General features: G+C 55.4%; 2 protein-coding genes across 2 annotated transcripts in view; both read right to left on the reverse strand.

Annotated features, from left to right (window-relative positions):
- Positions 1 to 11662: 11662 nt before the first annotated feature.
- On the reverse strand, positions 11663 to 15354 carry HSPB8 (heat shock protein family B (small) member 8). Its single transcript, XM_066331357.1, has 3 exons — positions 14481 to 15354; positions 13378 to 13441; positions 11663 to 12451 (listed from the first exon to the last, which is right to left on the reverse strand). Exons 1-3 carry the CDS (start codon positions 14857 to 14859, stop codon positions 12292 to 12294), a joined length of 603 nt encoding a protein of 200 aa, XP_066187454.1. The 5' UTR covers positions 14860 to 15354; the 3' UTR covers positions 11663 to 12291.
- A 7018-nt stretch (positions 15355 to 22372) lies between these two features.
- Positions 22373 to 24779, reverse strand: part of SRRM4 (serine/arginine repetitive matrix 4) — a 42064-nt gene continuing 39657 nt past the window's right edge. The window contains exons 12-13 of the mRNA XM_066331347.1: positions 24094 to 24234; positions 22373 to 23494 (exon numbers count right to left, since the gene is read on the reverse strand). Coding sequence (XP_066187444.1) covers positions 23248 to 23494; positions 24094 to 24234 — 388 coding nt within the window. The 3' untranslated portion in view covers positions 22373 to 23247. The remainder of the gene's footprint in view (positions 23495 to 24093; positions 24235 to 24779) is intronic.

Consider the following 24779-nt stretch of genomic DNA (forward strand, 5'->3'; position numbering starts at 1 on the left):
GCTCTGCCAGATGATACAACCTTTCCTATTTACATTCCCTGGGGAAATTTCCTCCCTACTTTGCAGAACTTGAGCTCTCAGAAATCCCTTTGCTACTCTCCTACCAGAGAGGTTGGGGGAATGAAATAAGAGCCTACAGATCATTTGTATCAAGATGCAGCACATCCCTCTACTCCTCCGGGGTCAAGCACCATCCGCCCCTGTGACTGGCCTGGCCCAGGCTCGCAGAGGAGGGAAGCAGGAAGATGCAGGACCAGGAATTGGCAAGCTGGGAAAAGTGAGCATTGCTAGGAATCCAGAGATCCCTCTGTGCCATCTCAGTCTCTGCTGGGATGGGGGGCATTAACAGAGCCACTGAGCAGCAGTTCCAGCAGGCACAGAGCCTGCTCCTTGGAGCTGCTCAAAACTTCCCCCAGTGCAGCACTGAGCCTGCGCCCTGGGCTTGTGAGGAGGAATGGAAACATAGAAGGAAAGTCATTAAGAGCTCTTCCATTAACACCATTCCTGCCAGGCCCAGGGAGGCTGGGGTTTTGTCAGATCGTGTTATCACCATGACTTCGCTGTTTCCGAACCTTGAAGAGATTCTTCCCAAAAGCGCAACCGCCTCCTCACCCGCTTCCCTTTCAATCCCCAGCTTTTTTTATTTCACTCCTTGAGATAAAGCTACATGTGTGGGGGAGGCATTTACACACACATGAGAAAGTATTGATGCTCATAAAAATAACCTGATGATTTGAGAAAGACATTTCACTTCCACAGAGCTCTCTGTTCCCCGTTCCATTATAAACACAAAAAAAAACTGGAGTTATTGAGGCTTGCAGGAGGTTCAGCATTGTTCTCAGTGTGGATGCAGAGAACATTCTCTCTGCTCATGCACAGGGCCTGCAGCTGGGGGAAACAGGCACTGGGTATGTGCTCAAGGGAGGAAAAGTAAGATTTTTATGTTCTTAAGAAGTTTATGGCTTGCTGTGAAGCAGACACAGCAGAGATAAAAAAAACCAGAAACCCTCCCGTATCCTTATTTCATTCATGACACATTTCCAGATGTGTAAGTGCCTGTCTTCACACTGCTTTCATGTTTGAAATACCTTTTTCAAGGGAACAAGGGAGGAGAAAGATAAGCGCCCAGTGCCTCCAGCTACAAGTTCCCGCTGCCGGCTCCGGGAGCTCGGCTGTGCCCAGGGGTGGGGGCGATGCAGCATCTGCCCATCGCACGGGTGAGCAGCCCGGGGGCTCACACACCTGCTGCTCCCCCTGCACACCCCATGGGACGCATTTAGCATCCACTGACCCCCAAATCTGGGATCCACTGGGCAGGACCACCCTGTGAGCAGCACATTGATTGAGGAGGGAGCGAGCTCACACAGCAAGGCAGGCAGGCCCAGCCTGGCTCAGGGCAGCATCTCTGCCAAAACAAGACACTCCTGAGCCCTGGGGCCGTGCTCTCGGTGTCCCTACAAGCCACAGCACGCCAGGACATCGCTGCATCGCAGCCAGGGAGCAGAGCTGAGCACTACAGAACATCCTGACCGGCCTGCGCTCGAGCTGGCTGCTGCCAGCCTGGTTGTGACTCTCTTTTGAACACTGCCACACGCCGCATTCTTGGAGACAAGTGACAGCCTTGCCGCATTAACAGCGCTCTGCCACGGTATTACTATTATTAGCTGGGTTTGGGGTAAAATAGATAACACGCCAGCCCCCCCACTCTAAAACAACCTGGCGTTGGGAGCAATTTGGAGCAGAGATTGGGATATTTGCTGAGCATCCCACACTGTGATAAACGAGGCAGCGCTGTGTCCTGCCGGGAGCCGCACAGCCCCGAGCTGCGGGAGCCGAGCCGCACCACGGCTGCCTCCAAATCGCTCCGTAATTGCAGGAAGAGATAACAGGAAAAGGCAGCGCTCCGGCAGAGCCTGCCCGGCCAAGGCTGTTTAAAAATACCCAGTCCCAGCCCCCGTGGCTTCTGCAGCTCTGCTGGGAGTCGGGAAGCCCACGCTGGCGTTGAGCAGGTGCTCCTTGCAGGCTCAGCCCTTTAAAAAAACTCCTGGGATCTTGGCCAGGGGTCTCTTCTCCCAAAATCTAAGCCAGATCCCGGCTGGGAAGCGCTCTACACAAACGCAAGCACATGCCCTGGCAGTGACCTCCGTTTGTTGTTAACACAAAGCCACCTCACCACCCATGGGGAGCACCACCCTGCCTGCTGGTGGGCCCATCTGTTGGCTGAATCCGACGACACTGGAAAGAATTTTAAAAGGAATATGTAAGAATAGCTTGGCCGGAGGTGGGCTGGAGGCGGAGCTGCCCCAGGGGGACCAGCCCGGATGGGGACCTGTGGGTGCTGCCCATCACCGAGCCTTCCCACGGCCCTGGTGCCCACCAGCACAAGCAGGGAGGGACAGGGAAAAGGCTTCCCGGGAACGCCAGCTCTGCTCCCCTGTCATCGCAGCACATTCCCCCTGCAGGAACACAACCAAGGCTGAAATATTTGCTGCTGTTGCTCACGGTGTCCCCTGAGCCCATCCCCGGGAAGTGGGACCCGTCCGAGGGGCCAAACCAGCCCGCCCGCCTTTCCTGGGCTGTGAGTCACCCAGTTTAAGTAAACAGCCAGGTAAACAGGCTCGTTTTACTTTCAAAACAAAAACAAGGAGCCACAAAACCCAGTTCCTCCTCCTTGAGTAAGGACGGTGTGTAATCACCGGCATTTGTCCCCCGGGTGTTCCGCGAGGTGCCGGCGCTTAAAGCCTGGCAGCCGCTACGAGACAAAGTGACATATTTAGCTCAGGAGCGAAAATGCTGCTCGTCTGTGGATGCCAAGGAGCAGGAAAACAAAAAGCACCTCCGAGGGAAATGCCTGCTGCTTGGGGAGGCTCCGAAACCTCACCTCGAAGAGCCTGTCCCTAAGGCAGAACAGCTCTGGGCATGGCTGGAATTAGGGGGGTTTATAGCCAAATGCTACATTCATGCATTTGAGGGTCTCTGCGTCCTGCAGGAGGTGGCTTTCCGAGGAGAAATACAGCTCCAGACACGGCATTGCACTCACACTGCAGCCCCCGAGGCTGAGCCCTGACCCCCGAGGTTTGCCTATGGCTCCTTTGTTAGAAAGGGGTTTGGACAACCCCTGCAGAAATCCCTGTCCCAAAAGGCACCTTCCCAGGGAGCAGGGCTGGGGGAGCCCTGACCTGACCCTGCTGGCTCTGGAATCTCTGGGTGTTAAATGCCCTCAGATGAAGCCATTTCCCAAGCCATGTGCTGTAAGGATCTCACTGTTTGATGGCTCTTCCTAAGGCATTTCAGTAGCAGGTGGTGGAAGTGGGGGAAGGAAAAAACCTATAAAATGTTTAACATCCCTTTAGCTTCGATTTATCTGAAGAGAATTCAAACAGCACAATTTCCTCCCGCCATCTGGGTGCCACTTTAAAAGACGTTTTCTCATATCACTGCAATTTCAGAAAATCTTGTTGTACATCTATGGAAATGCAAGATGCTTTCCCTAAATTGTGCATCAGCGTGAAGCTCTTTAAACCTCAACAGCAGCTATGATATATTTTGACAGCTCCCAGACGGCTCCTGAGAGAATTTTCCTGCTCCAACACTACCCGTGCAGGGGGGCCCAGCTTTGGGAGCTGCAGTCCTACAAAGCAAAGCTCTCTGCTTGGTTTTTGTACCAATTTCTGCTTGGTTTTGCCTTGTTTTGCTTCAGTGCTGGGAAGAAGTTTCCCTTGCAGATCTCGCCTGAACACTTGGAGCTGCAGGCGGTGGCACACGTGTTCATGATGTGTATTTCCCACTCATGCACCCCAAAATAGCTTAGAAACACATTGAACTGCTCCAAAATCTTAGAGACATCTCGAAGGTCCTGATAAACATCCTATAAATGGGGAGTCTGGAAGAGGAGAAATGCTCCAGTGATGTCCTTGCTGCTCTCAGCCTTTCCTAGATGCCCAAAAAAACTGCAGGGAGAGCTGCTCTGTGCAGGCAACCCCAAAAATCCAGCTCCACAGGACAGGGAGGGCATTTTCTTCAGCACCCCATTCTCAGGGAAGACTCCCAGCCCTTGGCCAGATGAGAAAGACACCCCAGACCCCAGCTCTCAGCTTTGGCTGTGCCGAGCTCCCTGAGCCTCAGCCCTGGCAGCCACCTCTGAAAGCATCCAAACTCAAACACTGATTCACAGCCAGGGGAAGTGCCCCAAGAATGAACTGAAGGGTTAACACAGGGCAGAGGTGTTTGGTGTCAGTCACCTTAGAGCTTAATGGGCACATAAACACAGCAGGAGTAACTCTGGAGCAGCCAGCTTGTCCAGAGTTAACTACCACAGCACTGCTCACCCCAACACATCCCCACTGCTGCCTGTGTCCCACAGCCTCAGCAACAGGACAGTCCCAGGATGTAGGAGTCACCCTGCCACTGGGACACACTGGGAAGGGACAGACAGGCATTTGAGAACAGTAGAGATTTTGGTCTAAATCCAGAAGATTTGCTTGTTTTTGAAGTGATTGGTGATTTTTTCCCACATGGCTCCTGCATGGCAAAGAAAGGTCCCATAAGAAAAGCTGGAGCTGACACGGAGCCAAACCCCTGCCACAGACAAGCAAAGTTTTTGTCATCAAAAACCTCCAGATTTTGGAGGGGTCTGGTAGGTCAGTTAGAGCATGGACTAAACTTGGGTTTGGTAAACCCAGGACTGGGTCTAACCTGGATGGATCTAAACTATGATCCTGTCTCATCTTAAAGCAAGAAGCCCTGATCAGGGCTCAAATCAGTGTTTGAGCAATTTCTGCCATGCACAGTTCAGGTAAATCGGGGACATTTCCAGTGGAGAAATGGGTTATCCCTGTGGGACCAAAAAGCCCACATCACATCAAGAGCTTCGGTTTCCCCATTCTGAAACCAGGATGCATCTTTCAGGTTTGCCCCCATGCCATGAGAAACCAGCTCTGGGGACTCAGGTGGATGCTGGTTCTGTGGTGTTCCTCCCAAATCTGGCTCCAGCAGGATGGAGCCCCTTGCAGCTTGCTGGGAGGAGTTGAAATGCAGAGCACGCCTTCCTGACGTTCACCCTGATTTTCAGAAATTGCATTAAATTGGTATTGCTGCAAATTGCCCTCTTTTTTTGGCTCCAGCTTGATGTAAAAAGGAAAACAAAGTGAGTTTTAAAATGCAGCTAATCAAGGAGTTAAAGAGAGGTTAATCCTAATGGATTAATCAACTTGCAGGAGGATGGGAAGGAGGCTCGGGTGAGAAGAAACACAGGCTGCTAAAACCTGGTTCCTCCTCTCAGGGGTGATGGAAAGGTTCAGTGGAGACACTGGTGATAGTCCTTCTTCCACCTGGCTGCATCCAGCATGGGGACCACAGAGGAATGATGTGTCCTGGGCTTAGGTATATTTTCCCTGAGCAAACAGAGCCCTCAGTGCAGCTGTCACCATCCCCTGAGGAAAAGGGTGAGGAACATTTGACATCACCACCCTCACCTACAGAAACCAAGAGCTGACAAAACCCAGCGTGTGGGGGAGGCCCTGACTGCTGTTAACCCCCCTGCAGAACTCTGGATGGGATTGGGAAAGGGGTTTTGAACAGAGCAGAGCTGCTCCAAGGCCTTCACCCACTGCCTGCACCCACCAGGGCTGTGCTGACCCCCCTGCAGGGTCCAGCCCATGGCTCCTGCCACCAAATCCAACATCCTCCTGCCCAAACCATCAGCATCTGCCTCCCAGCACAGCCAGGCATCCTCCACAGGACAAAGCCTCTTTCTTGGCAGCTAATTGGGTTTAGACATAAGAAGGTTTTGAACATCATTAGTGACAGTGAAAGCAGGGAGGTTTAAAGAAGGGTACTAATGATATACATGCTGTATACAGCAGCATAATCACCCCCAAAAAATATTAGATCCATTAACTATCATTATCAAGCCTGGAGCTCATCATTTAAGCTTAATGAAACCAATACATTTCTCCAGCAGCAATGCTCATCCTTGGGAGGGAGGTGGCAGCCAGGGAAGGCTCGAGCTGTCCTTCACTGCCACACCAGTGCCCTGCTGCCTCTGGCTCTGTGCTCAGAGCTGAGCCCCTCTCCAGGTGCTTTCAGCACAAATTCACTCTCTTCAGCATCAACCTTTTGCTTTGGCAGCTCGCAGACCTTCTGCTCAATGACCACAGAATGGCTTGGGTGGGAAAGGACCTTGAAGACCCTGTCACTCCACAGGCAGGAACACCTTCACTGCTGCTCAGAGCCCCATCCAGCTGACCCTGGCAGCGCACTCATCCCACTGCCTCCACCCACAGCCTCCTCCTCTCCCTTGTTTTGAGCAGCTCTTTGGAGACCGGAGGAGAAATGATTTGGAGCCAAGGCGGCTGTGATGATCTCACTGCTAATTATGCAGAGAAGTCGTTTTGCTGTGGCTGCGGTGATGAAGTGATATGAGAGGAGCAAAACCCCAACAGCCACTTTGTGCATTGCAAATTAACCAGAAATAAACCCCAAAGTGAGCAAACCCAACGCCTCGACCTCTGTGAGCCACTGTGGGTGCTGTGCTAGCCCCAAACCCTCTGCAATTAGGGACAGGCAGCTCAGGCTGGGACACAATTTAAAATGCCATCAACTCCACTTTCCTCTTTGTCCATGTCTGTTTTCCACTCTGGTCCCAGCAGCAGGAGCATTGCTGCAGCAGGACTCACCATCATTTTAAAGGGGAGCTGGAGATTAGCACCATCTTTATTAAAACCACTCACTCACACCTCATTTTACCTTCCCACTGGAGATGATTTAGCTTGATTTATTCTAATTAGTTGTAATTTATTGTTTTAATGAGCTCTTCTGCAGGCTTTCTGTGCTTCATAACCACCCTCCTTGGCTGCTACAATGCATTTCAAGGTCTTTTAATAAGGAGAGGTTTCCAAGGCTGCCTCGGATAGGGAGGTTTTTGCTGGAGTATGAAAGAATCAAAATTAAGCTGAAATTTTTCCTCTCCTCCAGGATGGGTTTGCTGGGGAGCATCTGGCTGGAAGCAGGAGGCTGCACCTCAGCACTTCACCCAAAGTGAAGTGAAACCAATAATGGCAAGAGAACCCTTAATTATCAGCAGCGTTTGCAACTGGGTTTAAAGTCTGACAAAAGAAAACAAATAGGAGAAAAACTTCATCCAGCTGCAGCTCTGGAGCAGGGAATTTGGGCCTGGAAGGTGCTGCCCAGCTGTAATTCCATGGGTAGGTCAGGGGTGCTCAACACCAGGGTCACCCACAGTGCCCACCCAGGAGGGTCTGTGCTCCGGGGGGGTTCACAGGGTCTCAGAGCCCACCCAGTCCCTTCCCAGGGTGGACACAGGGAGAAGCATCCAGAACACGATGCCATAATCAGCATTGCTTTACCCACGGACATCTCTCCTCCCCTTCCCTCTGCTGGCAGGGGTGAAGCTGCAGGAACTTCTTGACCTGTTCCCAGGGGTGGCTGGGCCATTTCATGGCTTTCCAGCCTTTAATTTAGAAGGGAGAGAAAAGTGGTCAGCCAGGTGGGTTATTTTTGTGACATTGGGTTCTTCCATTAGAAAAAAACCCCCAAGTTTTTCTTCCCTGTCCCCACAGCCATCACGTGGCAAAGTGCTCCCTTTGGAGACATCCAAAATAAAGCAGATGAGAGTGGCTTTGCAAGTAGAGATAAAATCTTCATGAAAGCAAAACCTCCAAAGGAGGAGAAACTCCCAAAGAGAAACATGAAAACCCCCAAATGGCTTCAGCTACAGCAGAGAAACACCTGGGTAGTTACAGGATATTTTCTCAGGGAAAAGGGACTGGCTTGTACTGAAGCAGCAGAGATTTGTGTGAGAAATAGTGAGAACCCCTTGGAGAGCCAGAGATACTTCAGAGGGCTCTGGGAAGCCAAAACACCCAGCAGTGTTACACCAAACCCAGATGGAGTCACTGCAGGAAAGGGAACAGCTGCCAAAGGGGAGCCTGGAGAGCTGCACGTTTCCTGGGGGGGGCAGGGGACCTCTGCAGCCCCAGGGACCGAGGAGGATGGTGCTGGAGGAAGTCAGGCTGAGCTCCTGCACGTGCAGAGGCTCCCAGAGGGGCTGGAAAGCACAAACAATCCCATGAAACAACAATAAGGGTCTCTGTGGGCACCCCAGGACCCCTCAGCATGATCCAACAGGGAACAAGGAGAGACATCAAGGGCATCCCTGCAGGGTGAACCAGCAAGGGTGTCCCAATCCATGGGTACGTGAGTTAATGAGAGTGATGCTCCCCAGAGCAGGGATGGCCACAGCTCTGCCCAGCCACCACCTGCTCCTGCCACAGGGACTGGGCAGTTGGAAAATTCCATGAACCTCGTTCTTTCAGGAGAGGAGACCGGGTCTCTGGAGGTGCCTAGTGGATCTGGACAGCTCTGGAGCTTCTTGTGGATTACTTACCCAGCTCCACATGCTGCCAACTGAAATAAATCAATTCAGCTTTTGCTTCCATTTTAGGAAAATAAATCCTCTGGGACAGGCTGGGAGCTGGTGCCCTGCTGGGAGCCACGTGCTCCCCATCCCAACCCTGGTGGGATGTAAATGGGACTCAGAACCCCTTGGCCCCACTACCCCGTGTCCCTGCCTTGCAGGGGGCAGGTGCTGCTCCACAGCTTCCTTGGCAGACAGCAGGACACAGCCAGGAGGTTACTGAGCCTCCAGCCACCGAGCTGCCTGGGGAGCTCTCCCATGGCTTGGGTGACCTTATCCTTATCTCCTCACGTCCTTCAGCCCCTCACAGCAGCCAGCTGGAGCAGCAGGTCCTCCCAGGCCAGTTTCCCATGATGCAGTCCCTTATCTCCTGGTGCTGAGCCCTCCCCATCAGCCCATTCCAGCTCTGTGTTGGCAGCACTGGGAATCACCCACTTGTGCTGAAGGAGGGATCACCAAAAATTTTTCCCAAAGCAAAAAAAGCTTCATGGACCACCCACAGTTCCCTCCAGCTGCCTAGAAGAGCTTTGCTGGGACTCAGAGGTGAGCTTGCAAGCTCATGGTCCTGAGATGCATCAGGAGCTGCTGGATTTCCACCTCAGCCCCAACCCCAGAATCCCTCTCCTGGAACAGGCACACTCCTTTCTCCTGCCCCATCAGTGCCAAATACAAACTGCCCAGCATTCAACTACTTAATCCCACCAGCTCTTTCAGATGTGGTTGTGTATTTGACCAGAAGTGGCTTCTTAGAAAGAAAAAATTATAATCTTCCAAGCACCTGCTCCTGTCTCCTCCCCATCCAAGATGCTGTGTTGGCAGCATCAGTGTTGCTCCAAGAGCAGCATGTGAAAGGCCAGATTAGGATGGTTCCTCTGTCTCCTTCAGCAGTGAAAACCATTTAGCCTTGGATGATGTGGATATTGGCAAGTCTAATGCTGCTCCAGGAGAAAAAAGGGAGCAGTGTCCTCCTGGAATGATTGAGCCAGGGCTGGCAGGGAGGTGCTGCGGTGGCTGGGCTGCCCCATGTGGGACAAACACAATCCTGCCCTTTCTCCCTTGTGTGAGAGAGGTTCCAAAACGCACAGCCAAGATCTCAGTCCTCCCTGGGTTGCCTCAGGCAGCCCCCGGGTCAGACCCAACAATGTCCACTCCTCCCCTCCTGGAGGATGCTCCCCTCAGTCACAGCCTGCACCAGGTCTGTCCTTTAGAGCTGGCCTTAAGCCATGAGCCACAATGTGGTCTGACACCCCCTGACGGGCTGTAATTGCTCCAAACCCACAGATGTGATGTCACTGCTCTGTCTTATGGGCTGGAGGCTCCAAACCAACATCTCACACATGAGGGGGTGAGCAAACTGGTCCCAGTCCCCATCAGCCCCAGCTCTGCTCACCCTGGAACCCCAGAAACGCACAGATCCCACCCTCTCTCCTCAGACACGGGGGGAGAGGCTGGTGCAGAAGTGCCCCAGTGCCTCCAAACTGATTTTTGCACTTGCAGAAAAACCAGTAGCGATTACTTGTTTAAAACCTCCCTTGCAGGGATAATCAGATCATACTTGAAAAGAGCCTCCAGATCTTCAGTTACAATTATTTCATTAGGATGTGATACTCCAGACCATCCAAGAGCTCGGGAAGCTGCTGTCTGCACAGGTCCAAGCACGCTGCCCATGGAAGAGGTCCTTAGTGCTAATTGCCAGTGCCAACCCCAGCCATTAGGAAATTATTGCTAATGCAGCTTACAACAGCTTTTATAAGACACTATTAAGGAATTCATCAGAAAGCAGAATCAAATAAAGCAAAAAGCTATTAAAGAAAAACAAAACTCACCCCAAACTGCAGGATCAGCAGGAACAAGAGCTGGAGTGCAGCAGCCCCAAAGCTGAGCCTGGAGCTCCCTTTGCCCCAGCACTGGTGTTGCACCAGCCTGGGGCCCTTCCCAAATACCCCAGAATGGGAGAGTGACTCAACTGTGCCTCATTCCCCCCTGGCAGCTCCCTATGGAGTCACAGCTGGTCCCCTGCTCCTGCGGCCCTGCTTGGGGAACCATCCTGTGCCAGACATGGATGCAGAGCCAGGGGTCCACTGGGGGACATCCAGCCGGGGTGCCGGGCCTGAGCAGGGGACCCTGGGGTCCTTCTGTGAAAGGGGAAAAAATTGAGGTTGGGCCTGGGGATATGTTTTCTAAAGTCTGATAAAAATAACTCTTTGAAAGGGTGAAGAAGAGGAAGGACAATTTGTGCTGGAGAGGTGTCACCCACAGGGCCTGACGGCTCCAAGTGGCACAAGGACACAGGGCTGGAGCTGTGACTCATGACTTTTTGGCATTCCATCCCCGTGTCAGTATCATATTTCGAGGATTATATTTTATTCATAAAAATTGCTGTGCTCAGAGCCGTGCCTGGCAGAGCCAGAGTGGCTGAGCTTGGGGCTGGCTGTGCTTTGCACCATCGGGGGCTCTGCAACAACTGCTGGAAGTTAATCCAGCAAATAGAACCTGCAAAACTGGGTGAGAGTGCCCAGGTTCCCCCTCATGACCCGGGATGTGGGTGCCTTGGTGGCACGCGGGTGCTGGGCCAGGGTTTACAGCACGTGGTGGGTGTTGTTGGTAACAACATCCCCAATGAGCCACAGTGGAACACGTGAGGCTGTATTTTTAACTCCGAGGTCCTGGTGACATGGAAAACTGGGTGCCTGGCTCCAGGTGCTGCACAGATCGATGGAAAATTTCCTACCACCCATCCACGGCTTGGCTTTGCTAACCCCAGGCACTGCAGTGGGTTAGCAAATGGTGCTTTGCCCCCTGGGAATGGTTTCAAGGCTGTGCCCAGAACTCAGCAGGAGCCCTTTGCCATTCCACTGGGAAGTGCTTCCACTTCCATTGCAGGTGGGGAGCTGGAATGGCGAGATGGAAATGGAGATGGGGCAAACCCAACTTTCCCAACTCACAGCCTGGTTTAGCATCCCCAGGCAGGAAGAACATTTTTGACCCCATTGAGGGGCTAAGGATGGGATGAGCCCACAGTCCTTGCCAGGCCCAGTGCCTTCTCAGCACAGTGTTAGTGGGACTTGGTATTCCCCCATCAGTAGAGGCATCCCCACACATCTCTCTTGTCCTTGCCTTTATGGGGATGACCTGTGCCAAGCTGGGAGGTGGCACATGGTGACATTCCATCCCCACCACCCTCCCTCAGCCCACCCCACTGGCTCAGCCGAGACAAGCAGAGGCTAAGAACATCAACTGGGTTTTATTCCTCAGGTCTGATAAGTAAAAGCACAAATTCTCTCTGGAAATAAGGAAAAAAAACCCCAACAAAACCAACACCAAAACCCCAAACCGACGTTCAAAGCACGCAGACCATTTCTCAGGATGGAGGCCACGCCATCAAGCTCCACTGCTGGACGCGTGTCCTTCGCAGAGATGTAATTAAACAAAAAAACAAAACTCATGGAGGAGGAGAAGACACAGAGCTACGGGTTTCCATGTCAATTTTAAAGAAAAAAAAAACCCAACAAAACAAAACAACCAGAACAGGCCCTTTTTTGCTATTGTTATAAATATCCCATCCGAGGTGACTCGGAACAAACGATAAAGAGGAACATCCTTTCTGCTTGGCCCCGTGGGCACAAAAAAATCTCTCCCGGCACCTCAGAGCGCTAACACCCCTCAGGGACGGCGGCCTGGCAGCCGGTGTGTGCCCCGGCTCTCCGCTGGGGCGGCGGGTGCTGCCATCCCTGCGAGCGGCACCCGTCACCCTGCCGGAGCCTGTCAGGACGCCGCGCCGCAGGGGACCGGGGGACAGGGGAAGGGGACAAGGGACAGGGGTGCCGGGGCGCGGGAGGGCCGCGGGTGGCTGCTCAGGTGCAGGTGGCCTCCTGGCTCTCGACGGGGATCTCGCTGCCGCTGCCGCCCTCGCCGTACTGCTGGTAGGGGGGGATCTGGGGCGCCTCGATGATCAGCAGCCCCTCCGGGGACAAGGAGGCGAACACCGTGATGGGATCCACCTCGTAGGGCAGCCTGCAGGGTGGGGCAGGAAAGATGGCACGGGTTAGGGTTGGGTTAGAGGATGCTGCATTCCCGCTGGATCCCGACCGGCCCGCCAGCACTCGGGAAACCAGCGGGGCCGAGGCAGCACCGCCGGCGCCCCGGCAAAGCCCCCGGTATTACCGGAGCGCCTGGGAATGTGCGGGGGATATTTAGAGCGGGCTCCTGGCCCCCCGTGGGAGCTCTGTTTAATCTCCGCGGCAGATGTGTTTGACGGGATGTCAGAGGCGCTGGTGCGGCGCGGGAGCAAATCCCGGCCGTGTCTCACCCACGTCAGCCGCGAGCCTTGCCCCTAAAAGGAGCCCGAGCGCCGAGCAGCAGCGAGCGCGGGGCTCGCCCCAGCTTTCCCGTGGGACTTCGGCACGCACAGGGCTCCTCCAGGGCGGAAAAGCAAAGCTGAGCCGCTGCCAGCCGAGGAAACCCTTCCCATGCCCTGGGCTTTGATGCTTTTCCCTGTTAACCGTGCGAGCCCCGCGGGTGGGGTCTGCCCCCCGCATCGGCCGGCGCTCGCCAGGCCTCTGGGCTCGCCTCTGCGGTTGTTGTTGCCAAAGTGAGGCACGGATGAGTCAACGCGATAGCGATCTCACTGACATCATGGAGATGCGGGGATAGCAGCGATGTGCTCCGGGGCTGCCGCTGGTGCCAGCCCGCCGTGCGCTGCTGCTCCCCGGGGGACGCCTCCTCCCCGCGCCCCTCCTGCTCCCCGAGCGCGCAGGACACTGACAGAGAGCCTCAAAAAAGGCCTCCTCCTCCTTTCCTTCCCTTGGGAAATCTCTCTGTGACCTGGCCCAGCCAGGCACGTGCTGCAGAGAGGCAGATTTTGGGGTGGAAACAGTCCCTGCGTGTGTGAGCTGGGGCGCGGGGACTGGCAAAGCTCAGCCAGGCCAACCGGTACCTACTGGATTTTCTTGGTGAAGTTCTTGGAGACGATCCCTCCTTCCACCTGCTGCTCCTCGTGTTTGCCTGCAGGGAAGGCCAACACCCCACATCAGCACCTTACCAGGAGATTATCTTTTCCCCAACAACCAACAACAACTAAACCAAACAGAAAGTTTTCCGAGCAGCTGTTTCCCTGCCCCAGTGCAAACTCTTCCTCCGGGGAGGGCTCAGGGAGCCTCTCCATGTGGGCAAGGAGATGCTAGACACAGCACAGCCACATTTCCAGTAGAAAATTGGGGTCTCACAGGCTGCCAAGAGCTGGGGTTTAAGAAAATAAACAGATATAAAACCGTTGTAGGTGGCAGCATCCCCCTTGGCCCCACTCCCCCGGATGGGATCCTTTCCACCGCTCTGTCAGGCTGGGGGTCCCTGTTCCTGGAGCATCAGCCAGAGGCTGCCAGGACCCCCCTGAGCCCTGGCTTTCCCCCTGTGCTGCAGTGAGCTCCAGATAAACACCCAGAGCTGTGTGAGGTGCCAGCCCCCAGCCCTCCCTGGTGACCCCAGCCCGGAGGACCTAGGGACAATGGGAAATGTCAGTGCCAGGCTGATGGGACACCGAGGGCAGTCACAAAAGTGCTGGACCCCACACCCACTGTTCCCTCCATGAACTGACTTTTCAGGGACGTGTTTCTGGCCGACTCAGAGCCGGGCTGGGCTGGGGGCTGTGAGCAGCTGCTCCCTTCTTCCCAGCCTCTCCCTCTGTCCCTTTAAAGGGAATCTCCCTCCGTGCCGACCTCACCCTGGCTATAATTAACCAGAGCGGAGCTGGGGCCCCTCTTGGCCGCTCGCTGCAGGGTGCTGCCAGCCAGGGCAGAATGCAGGGAGATTTACCCCAAAGGACACGTGTCCTTTCTCCTTTTGGCAGCAAACCATCATGGCTTGTGAGCCAGATACCCCCTGTGACACCCAAACTGCCCCTGGAGATGCCCCAAAGCCCTGCTACAGCCCTCCCCTGTTCCCAAGCACGGGGCTGCTGCCACCGCCTTAAAATGAAGGCGATTTTGGCATTCTGCAACGACCCCTTGAGCTGGCAGTGCCACCTCCCCGCTGCCTTGGCTCTCACCTGACACCTCCACGTAGCCATCCTTGGTTTTGACCGTCAGCTCCTCGGGTTTGAAGCTGTGCACGTTGACACACACCTTCCAGGGCTCGCGGGGGAAGGGCGCGGGGCTGCGGCTCTCGGGGTACCCCCCGAAGTGGGTGCCGTAGGCGGGGGCCATGGGGGGCGTGCGGCCCAGGCCGGCTCGCAGGGGGCCCGGCCAGGTGGTGGTGAGCCGGGGCCGAGCCCAGTCGGGCCAGTCCGCCGTCAGATCCCCGGGGAAGGGCGACAAGCCGAAGTCATCGTCCAGCAGACGCGAGGTCAGGCCGGGCTCCCGGAAAGGGTCGCGGAGGCTGCGCCTGCCGGGATAATGGCAGGAGAAGGGCATCTGGCTATCGGCCATGGCTTCCTTCGGAGGGGTCTGAGCGTGTCCCCGGGGCTCTCCAACGGAGCCTCAGCCTCTGTGTGGCTGCTCCTGGCTGCAAACTTCCCCCGGGAGCCTGTCCCGGAGGAGACGCATCCACCCCGGGTGGGACGTGGGAGCGCGGGGACGGTCCCTCCTTCCCGGCACCAGGTGAAGGACGATGAGAAAATCAATTCGGGCTGAATCACCGGGAGCCGGAGGAGCGCAGGAAGGACGGAGGGAGCTCTGGCCGCGAGAAAACGCTTCCTGTCTGGCTGCGATCCCAGGACCGGGGAGGGGAATATAAAACTTCTTGTCAGGAGAGAGAGAGAGAAAAAAAAAATAATAAACCCAAATATCCTGAGATTAAAAAGCTTCTCTCTCACTTCTCACTCTCCAGCACTTTATGTGCAACTTTCCCTGCTGCTCCTGGGTGAGAGCTGCAATAAATGCCTGAGCCTGGAGCCCAGAAACTTCTCTAACCTTCCAGCCGTTGGGCGAGTACTATTTATATGGATTTCAGAGGAGGGGGGTGTGCGTTCTGCAAGTCCTGCCCTGCCCTGTCAGCCGAGTATTTTGGAGAGGATGAAACAGCCGTGGAGAATTTGGGCAGTGGCAGCTGACCTGTCCTGCCAGCCCGAGGATCCCGGTTGCCACGGGGCCACGGCGCTTCTTCGGCAGCTGCCCCAGTCCCTGCCGCCCCCGCCTGCTGTTCTGCCCGCCCAAAATAGCCCCCAAGCTCACTCAGGGCTGGCTGCTTTCACCCCGGTGTCACCTGTTAAAAATGCCGTGGTGGGGCTGACCAGCTCCCCTCACTGTAAAGCCACGTGTCCCCACGGCACCGAGTCCCACTGTACCGGGAAATGGGTCACTGCCGGCGCCCCCAGCGCCGTGGGACCCCAGGGGCGGTGTTTGGGGAGTGTGGGGCAGGGGGACAGGATGACCCTCTCCAGCATTGCTGCTTTGGCCATCTGCACCAGCTGGGCCCGGAGAAACATCCCCTAACTGCAGGGAGGAGACGGACCCCGGGCAGCAGGCAGAGCGCTGATGGCGCTGCTCAGCATCTCCTCCTCCTCCTCGCCCCACCGCATGCCCCGGCCGTGCCGCAATCGCGGTGCGGGCAGGGCGAGGCGCTAATCACAGCCGCGGCCGGCCTAATAATGACAGGGCAGCGGCGGGAGAGGGCTGCGGGCTGTGGGAAGGGGCGCGGCAGCAGCACCGGAGGGGGAGCTCCCAGCCGGCATCCGCCCGGGAGACACGGCCCCGAGCCCGGCCACAGGCGGGGGTACGGCCGGCACTGAGCGGGTCCCCATGGAGGTGACCCCGGCACGGCTCCGGTGGGGTGTGCTGGAGGATGGGATGTCATCAATGAGGGTCACGCCGGCTACGGAACCACTTCCTCGTGCCGCATCCTGGCTCTGCATCATGCTCCTTCTCTCCAGCATCTGCAATTTTTCTAATGGACTCGATGGGGGTAATTGCAGCAGGAAGCCTTTAATGCAGTACAGGCCACGCAGGGATGCAGCCGCTGGTCACTCCGTGGCAATAATCACGGCAGCATCGCTGGGGGCAGGGAGCTGCCTCTCCTAGGCTAGGACAGGGCTGCCCCCGGGCACGGAGACACCTGGCATCACAGGGGTCTCCCTGGGCTCCGAAGGGATGGCTGGAAAGGTTCCTGGTGCCAGCTGAGCACTCCTGGTGCGGGGAGGCAGCTGCTGATAGAAGCATTGATCATCCCACTTCATTCCCTTGTCCTGCAGGGCTGCCTCTGCCTGGCTAGGGGCTCCTGGTGCCCGCGGGTGACAGTACGGGGACAGTCCTGGGGGTCACTGCCACACACAGCTGAGCTCAGCTGGGCACACCTCAGCTTGGCTGGGGAGCAGCATGTGCACCCCCTTGGGCAAACACCAGTGCACGGGGTGAGAGGGACAAGCCCCGAGGTGGTTTCAGGCAGTCCCACGATCCTACCGTGTTTCCAGGAGCCTCATAATATCCCCCATCCCAAGTTTCCCACATAGCTGCAGGCCATCCTCCCTTCCCGGCCAGGAATTCTTTCTGTCGCCTTGTTCATCCCGATTAGTCACCCCGTCCCCTCCTCCCGCCTGCTCTCACCCTCTCTGGGCCATCCCAATTTAGCTCCTGTTGTCATTCCAATCCGCCCGGCTGCCTCCCACCACCGAGCCACCCCACGACATCAGCTCTGGGAAACATGAAGTGCCCCTGCAGCCGTGCTTCTCCTCCCAGTGACCCCGTGTCCCCATGATCCATTTGTGCTGTGTCCAGACCTTTCCTGAGTGCCCATCTGAGCCCTGTTGAGGAGCATGGGGACATGGCCCAGAGCTGCTGCTCCCCTGGGGGCTTCCAGGGTGCTGGAGAGTCCCCACTGCCGCTGGCTCCTGCCGAGAAGGTGACCATGGCAGGGCCCTGTGGTGCGGAAACTCTGTGCAGGGCTTGGAGCAAGGGCTGTGCAGGAAGGGAAGGGCACAGCCCCGAGGAGAGCACTGCTGAGCCCAGTGTGACCTCCAGGGAGAGATGGGCACATTTCTGGCTTGGATTCCCAGTGCCTGAACAGGGTGGGGGGATCCAAAGGGCCTGGCGAAGGGCAGCAGGAGCCTGGCCCAGCAGGGAGAGGAGAACTGCCAGAAATACTAGCCCACAACTGTTTTTGCTTCAGTCAGTGCCCTGAGGAGCCAGTCCTGGGCAGCTGGAGTGGAGGCACATGCCCTTCCCTGCAGAGCAGCTGAAACAACCCGAAATATCCCACCACACGCACTTGCATCCAAAAGGAACATGATGCAAAGGAAATACTGTCCGAACCTTTATTGGAACCTTTTTCTAACCAGGCTAACAACTCAAACACCCAGGAAGACAAAAGGATACAGAACACATGTGGATGGAGAGCAAGGGGAGCTTTACAATGGACTCAAACAAACAGATGCACCGGTGTCATTGGGGGTGGAAACAGAAACACCATTTCCCTCACAGCTTTTCTCAAGTCTTGGCTTTTCTTCAAAATCTTCTTCTCATTCCCTGGGTTTCAAAGGTGGAGAGCTGCCCTGGGCTGGTGAGGGTGTTGTTCTCTAGGCAATAGCCCAAAAGCTAGGGTGCTTGACCATGACACTGTTGCTTTGGAGACCCTCCCAGTCATGTGCAAACTGCCAGGTAGCAGCAAAATAATGAGAATTATTTATTCTCTGGTGAAGAGCTAATAAAACCCCACTGGACACTGGAGGGCAAAGTCTTCCCTTAGACACTTGAAACTGCCCTTTTCTCAAAGCACTACCCTGAGAGCCCTGAGGCTGAGCACCCAGCAGCTCCTGGCCAGCTCTGTGGGAACAGCCCAGCAATGGTCCCTCTCCTGCTGAGGCTGGAGCCGTGTCCACACTGCAGCAGCACAGGCAGCTCTGCCCAAGGAGCACAAACACCTCCCACCCGAGCAAGCAGAGCAGCGGCTGCGGCGTTGGTGGAGCGACACCGGGGCAGCGTGGGATTTTCAGCACATTTCATGCTCCTCTCAAAGCTGGGGGAGGATGCCTGCAGCAAGCTCTGCTCATGTTGGAGACAACAGGGGAGGCCTCCCCAGTCCTGCCCTGGCTACTGAGCTCACATCAGGGCAAAGCTGCTGGCACAAAGCTTGGGGAAGGGGGCGAAGCAGGACATGGCACGAGGGTCTCAGGATGGGGCAGGGTGGACATCCTCTCTTCCTGGTGGGGACCACAGCCGGTCACTTCCATCCTATCCCCTTCCTCATCACTGATGCAAAAGGTGACAAGTGTGCCCATTCCCCAGAGGGAAGAGGGGACCAGCATTGGGAGACCAGAGAACTCCAGGGATTTTTTTTGGTGATGGCAGCCCTATGCCATGTGGCAGAGAAAGAGGAGCAGGGTTATTCCTCCACCAGAGCTGGCCTGTCACCTCGGAATTCCCCACACCTTTCCAGGGGGATGTGATTTGTCAAGAGAAGCTGGTTCAAGGAGATTAAGAGGTTTCCCTTGCCTTGCCCATCTCCATCACAGTGAGGTTCCTCTCTAAATATTGGTGGTGAGGTCCAAGTGAGCCAAATTTGCCTTTCTCTCTCCAACATATCTGGCAACACTTCAAAGGCTCCTGCCTTCATGGACTCAACAGCACGACCCAAATAGCTTTTTTAAAAGTAATGTTCAATAAATAGAAGAAATAAATATTAAATAGAGGCCAAGTCCTCTCAGCCTGTTCAATATATGTACAATGCATAGCAAAATAACAGTGATTGGCTGTTGCAGACAAGTTTGGTACAAATTCAGTCCCCAAAACAAGAAAAACATTGAGAAAAATTGCAGTCAACATAAAGCACAGCTCAGCTGAGTGCTGCAACCAATGAAGAAAGAACAGAACAGTGCTTTGAAACATCCCTCATCTTTGCTTCCCAGCAAACCTGCAGAAATGGTATTGGATTTTCTGGAGCCTGGAGTTGGGAGAGGTTGGACAAGCCTCCCTTGGGGGGACAAACCCAGAGCCAAGGCAGGTCCAGTGAATGGGGTGAGTTGATGACTCCAGGGTCAAGGAGACATTTGGGAGTGAGTGCTGTGACGTGCTCTGCCAGGGAAAGGCAGCAGGGATGCTTGTGAGAATATTCAAAATCATGAGTGGGAAAGAGCCTTTAAGTGTGAGACAAGGCTTCCAAAAACCAGCCAAGGTGTTATCCTGACGTTGTGGCCAGCCCTGAACACCCCTTGTGTGTCTGACCACAGCAGTGATTCACCAACACCAAAATGACCAAGCTGCCTTTCCTCCAGGTGAACCTGCTCTTTGCAGAGAGCACCTGCAGCAATCCGAGAGGTTGGATGCAGAGCAAAAATCCATAAAAGCAGTGAATGAGAGAAACAACATTAAAAATAATAATAATAAAAAAGCACTGGCAAAAGGCACAGAGACAGAAAAACTCACAGCTTCACGCAAACCCACAGAAACCCCATCTGTCCACTAACAGGGAGGGTGTACTAAAGCTTGTACTAAAAATAAGTTAAAAAATAAATAACACCGAGGGAAACTCACATGTATATCCACATGTGCACACGCACACATACACACACAGACTTGCTCAGGTCCGTCACCGGAGGCTGGATTTTGCAAGGACCTTCCGCAGGGATCGCTCTCTCACAGTCTCATCTCTTTTGTTTTCCCATGGGTGGGTCAGTGCGCAGGGATAAACACGGCAGGGGAGTCCTGGCGACGGCATCCTCCCGGGGAGAGCGGCGGTGGCTGCGCGGAGCAGGCGGGTTTCGGGCTGAGCGCTGTCGGCGGAGCCAAGGCAAACAGCGCGGGGCCAGCTGGCACCCGGCCGGAGCGCGCAGGCGACACTTCCCTGGTGGCACTGCCGACACCTCGGCCGGCCAGCAGACCCTCGCCGTCACCTCCGACACGTCCTAGACCCGTTTCTGTGGTCACACCCATCACATTCCTGCGCAAATCTGATGAGAAACCCGAGATTCCGACATGAAAACACGCAGCTCTGCCCTGCGTCCCTTTGTCCGTCCCGAGCTCTCCGCCCTGCTCCGGAGAGCGCAGAGGGACACGGTGGCAGCAGGAGTGACTGTCACTCCTCCGGCCACCTCACTGAGAGGGGCCAGAGCTGTAAACCTTACACGAGACCGGCGGCATGGATACATTTGAACAAACAAACAGATCCAAAAATAACTTAACGTTAGAAAAAAAAAAATAGAATAAATAAATACTGGTCCATTCTTACATACAATTAAAAATAGAATAATAATAATAATAATTAAATAAATAAATATTTTAAAGAGGTTTACTCCAATGCAAGTCTGCTTGGGAAACCCCAGGAGTGTTTAGCTGCCACGGACTGTACAGGCAGAGGCAGTCCTTGATGTAGGGATCCGCTGGACGGGTGCAGGAGCTGTCATCAGTCCCACACAACCCTCAGGGTCATCTCCTGACCCACAGAGGGTGGATGCTGCTAAGCCTGGTGTGGTGCTTCCATCATCTGTCCCCAGCCACGAGGACTCCAGTCAGTGTGAGTTTGGTATTTACACTAGTTGCACAAAGCCCCTCTTCTTTCCTTTCCTCGTTTTGGATCTTCGGGCTCGCTGCTTCCTTGCTACAGCTCCGTGTGTGCGTTATGGGGTGCCGAGGGGCAGGAGGCTGCTCATGAAGCACTGGTAGAGCTGGGGAGGTCTGGGGTCCCATCACTGCCTTTGGATCTTCCCAGGGAGCAGAAGGATGGGGCATTTCAGCATCAAACTGGGAGAGACTCTTTGGGGAAAAAGCATGAGGTTTTCAGCCCTTTTGAGAGGGAGACTGCTGCAGAAGGTGGCCAAGAGGCTGCTGTTGGGGCCAGCACAGGAGGGAAGGCAGTGGCATCCTGTCTTTGATCCCTCAACCACAGCCCTGGAGCATTTGCTCAGCCCTACCAGGAGCACTTCTCTCTGTGTCTTAGAAAGGGTCTTTCCAGAAGATGGACACATCCCCAGTAAGCCACAGCCATACCAGTGCCCAGCTCTCTGCCTCAGCCCCCTCATCCTCACATTGCCTGCAGCAAGCAAGGTGGGGGATGAGGGTCTGGGAAAAAGGGGAGCTTTGGCCATTGAAGGCACAGGACCAGGGGGACCAGCACCAGGAAAGACACTGGGAAAGAAGTCCCTGACATAAAACTTCCTCTTGTTCCACCCAGGTGTAATCCTTGGCTGTGCTGCCGTACTTTCCAACAGATAATAGATTTATAGGCTTGCTGAGGCGATCATCCAGTTCCACCACAGCAGCTCGTGGCACTCAGCCTTCCTCCCCTTGCTGCTTTGTCCCTTTTCTGGCTGCCAGGGGCCTGTCGGTAATTCTGTAGATAGGGGGTGGGTTGCATTCCTTTCTATCCCCTCTCCTCCTGCAGATGGTGGCTCCACTCAGCCCTTTTCTGTAACACTTAAACAACACACACCTCCTTGACTCATTAAGCCCAAACTCGTTAATAATCGTGCAGGATGGAAGGGGAGGGGATGGAAAAAGGGAGGGAGGGAAGTCTTAAGCCCAAATTAGCGTCTCTAAGCACCCAGGTGTTGTAAGAGAAATAAACTCCTCAGCACCAGCTCAGCCTGTGCTGGGAGAAGCCTTTGTTACCCGGCAAAACACAGTAATTGCACAGGCAGCTGGGCTGGCAGGGAGACAAAACCCCAGGGCCCAGGGCAGCCTGTGGCTCCCTGGAAAAACAGGCAATTAGTGGGGGGCCCTTCCTGTCCCCCTGCACTGCTCCAGCCTCCCAGTAACAAACTGGGGCACCAGTGCATCATGCTGCAGCCTGGCACCAGCCCTGCAGCTGTGCTGCTGATCCTGCCCCAGGGCAGCAGAGGGGCTCAAGGAGGAATGACTGCCTGGAATCCTGCCTGAAATTGCTGCGTGTTTGGAGGAAGGGGAATTGGGGTCCCCTGGCACTTGCAATGCCCTTTAACCCTGTGTGTTCTGACTGCACCCCACAACTGCCATCCCTGCACTTCTCTCTGGTCCCACCAGCAACACACTCCCTTTAAGAAGAACCTAAACCCAAACTGTCTCAGGCTTCCTCCAGAAGGGAAACCCTTGGCCCCTGTCTCCCACATGTGGCCTGGCCCTCAGAGCACAGCACAGCACCAGCTCCCCTCTGCCTTGTACTCCACTAGCCACACGTCTGCTTCAGACCTCGGCAGGTGGTTTGCAAACAATTCAGTGCTGCAGGTATAAAACAACCCTGCAAAAGGTGCTGCTGCCTGGTAGGAAAGGGCAGGAGAAAGAGCAAACAGCATTTTTTTTTTCCCCAGGAAGTATGTGAGGAAGGATTTCTAGCCTTCTATTTGTAGCAGGGACTGGCTGACTGGCAAAAAATAAGTATTTTCTCTGCAGGGTGGGCAGCAGCTCTGGAGGAGGGACCCAAAGGACCTGATATTTGCCCTGGTGGGGACAGCCATCCCCCCATCACTGAAGCTTTCCAGCAAACTCCTTCCCCAGCTGAGTCTGTCTCCAACAGAAGTTAATTTGTTGGTCCCTGGTTTGTCAGAAGAGCAAGGAGCAGAATTCTTTCCTTTGGACCTGCTGGCAACGCTTTGGAGAGCAGTAGCAATGGGGAGATGGGAGCATCGAGGATGACGGAGCAGGTCTGTCGTGACAGATCCTCTATAAAGCACCGAGCCTTCTTCCAGCCTGGCCGGGGCAGCTGGGGCTGATCCACCCACCCCATGCTGGGGAGGAGGGGCTGCACCAGGCGCTCCAGGGCTCTTACTCCGAACCGGGGAAGGGGCACCCGGCAGTGCCACCACGTCAGTATCGGGGATGATTGCTATCGATGGCCGGGTAGGTGGGAAGGAAGCGGAGAATGCCAGGAATGTGGCGGTGACGCCGGCACCCGCTGTCAGCCAGCAGTGGCACTCCCTAACGACGCAGGCTGTCGGAGCTGGCTCCTGAGTCATAGCTCCTGCTCCTGCTTCTGCTGCGGCTGCTCCTGGGGCCCGAGCTCCGGCTGCTGCTCCAGCTTCGGCTCCGGCTCGTCCGGTAGCTGGAGTAGCTCCGGCTGCGGCTCGGGGAGCGGCTGAAGCTGCTGTACCAGGAGGAATAGCTGCCGGCGCTGCTGGACGAGGAGGGGCTGGGACGGTAGTAGGGGATGGGGCGTTTGCGGGCACTGTGGGGACAGAGAGACGTGGGTTACCAGTAGCACAAGGACAGGCTGACTGCCAAAATCTCCAAAAGGCACTGTCTACTCTGCACAAAACTCCCAAAAATGTGACTGTGTTTGTTTAAAAGGAAAAAGAGATCAGGTGACAGAAGGGCCTTGGGATTCAAACCACCCCACCCCCACAGCCCTGGGGAATGTCCCAGCCACTCAGTCTGCTGGGCTCCACTTGATGTTGTCTCAGAGAGCCCTCTGCATGAAGGTTAGTCAATAGGTGACTCTCTCCAGTGTGGGACGTCTGCCACAGGGCAGGGTGAAATAAAAAGCCTGTGAGGGAATGCTCCTGGCACCTGAGTCCCTGCTCTGACTTCATCTTCTTTTTTCCCTTCAGCTACTGTAAATTGAGACCCTCTCCATCCTCCCTCTGCCTCCAGCTGGAAATCCCCAAGCTCTAGGGGAGGGGTGGAAGGGCCTGCTGATCAGGCTCAGGGAAACAGGTCTCCTGGAGAAACCTCTTCTGGCAAGGGCTGGGACCCAAGGACAGCCCTCATCCCCCCGGGAAGTGCCAGCTGAGCCTGTCTCCAAAGGACAGGACAGCATCCCCTTGCCTTGTGATGCGCCGAGCTTCGAGGTGGCTGGGAGAGTCTCTCCGGCGTTTCCTCAGGGGCGAGTAGGAGCGGCGCCGCCGCTGCCGCTCCCGGTGCGACTCCTTCTCGCTGGAGCTGTATTTGTGCTCCCGCTCGCGGTCCCTGCGGAGGGCACAGCACGGGGACTGTCACTGCAGGGCCTTTTTGGGGGGTCAGGGATGGGGAGGACACGACCTACGAAGGCACAGATGAGCAGAGGACGCTCAGCTCCAAAAGGGACAATTCTGAGCATTGTGGTGGCGTTACCTCTAAGCGCTCACGTAGACTGGACACTACTAATTGCATTTCAGTGGCTTTGCACTGCCAAGCTAAAATGGCTTCCAGGGACCTGTGTCTGTGGGTGCAGTCTGTATTTAGCTCTTGCTGGCCGTGCTGCTGGAGCTGGCAGGAACAGCCTTGCCAGCAGGCCCCACGTGAGCAGAGGGCCTGGTAGCCCTGCAGGGCTCCGCAAGCCTCGCCAGAAGGAGTGCCGGTGTTGCTATGGTTTTTTCTCTTTTGTTAAATTCCCATACACGTCAGCACAGGCCCTTCTGTGCAGCGTGGCTGACTTCATACACCCTGCTCAGTGCCATCTGCAAAGCAACACGTTACAGGTCAAGGGCCTGCCTGATCCCTGCATGCAGGAAGTGTTCTCCTCACCAGCACAG

Source organism: Sylvia atricapilla, chromosome 17 (genome assembly GCF_009819655.1).
Source record: "Sylvia atricapilla isolate bSylAtr1 chromosome 17, bSylAtr1.pri, whole genome shotgun sequence".
NCBI lineage: Eukaryota > Metazoa > Chordata > Aves > Passeriformes > Sylviidae > Sylvia > Sylvia atricapilla.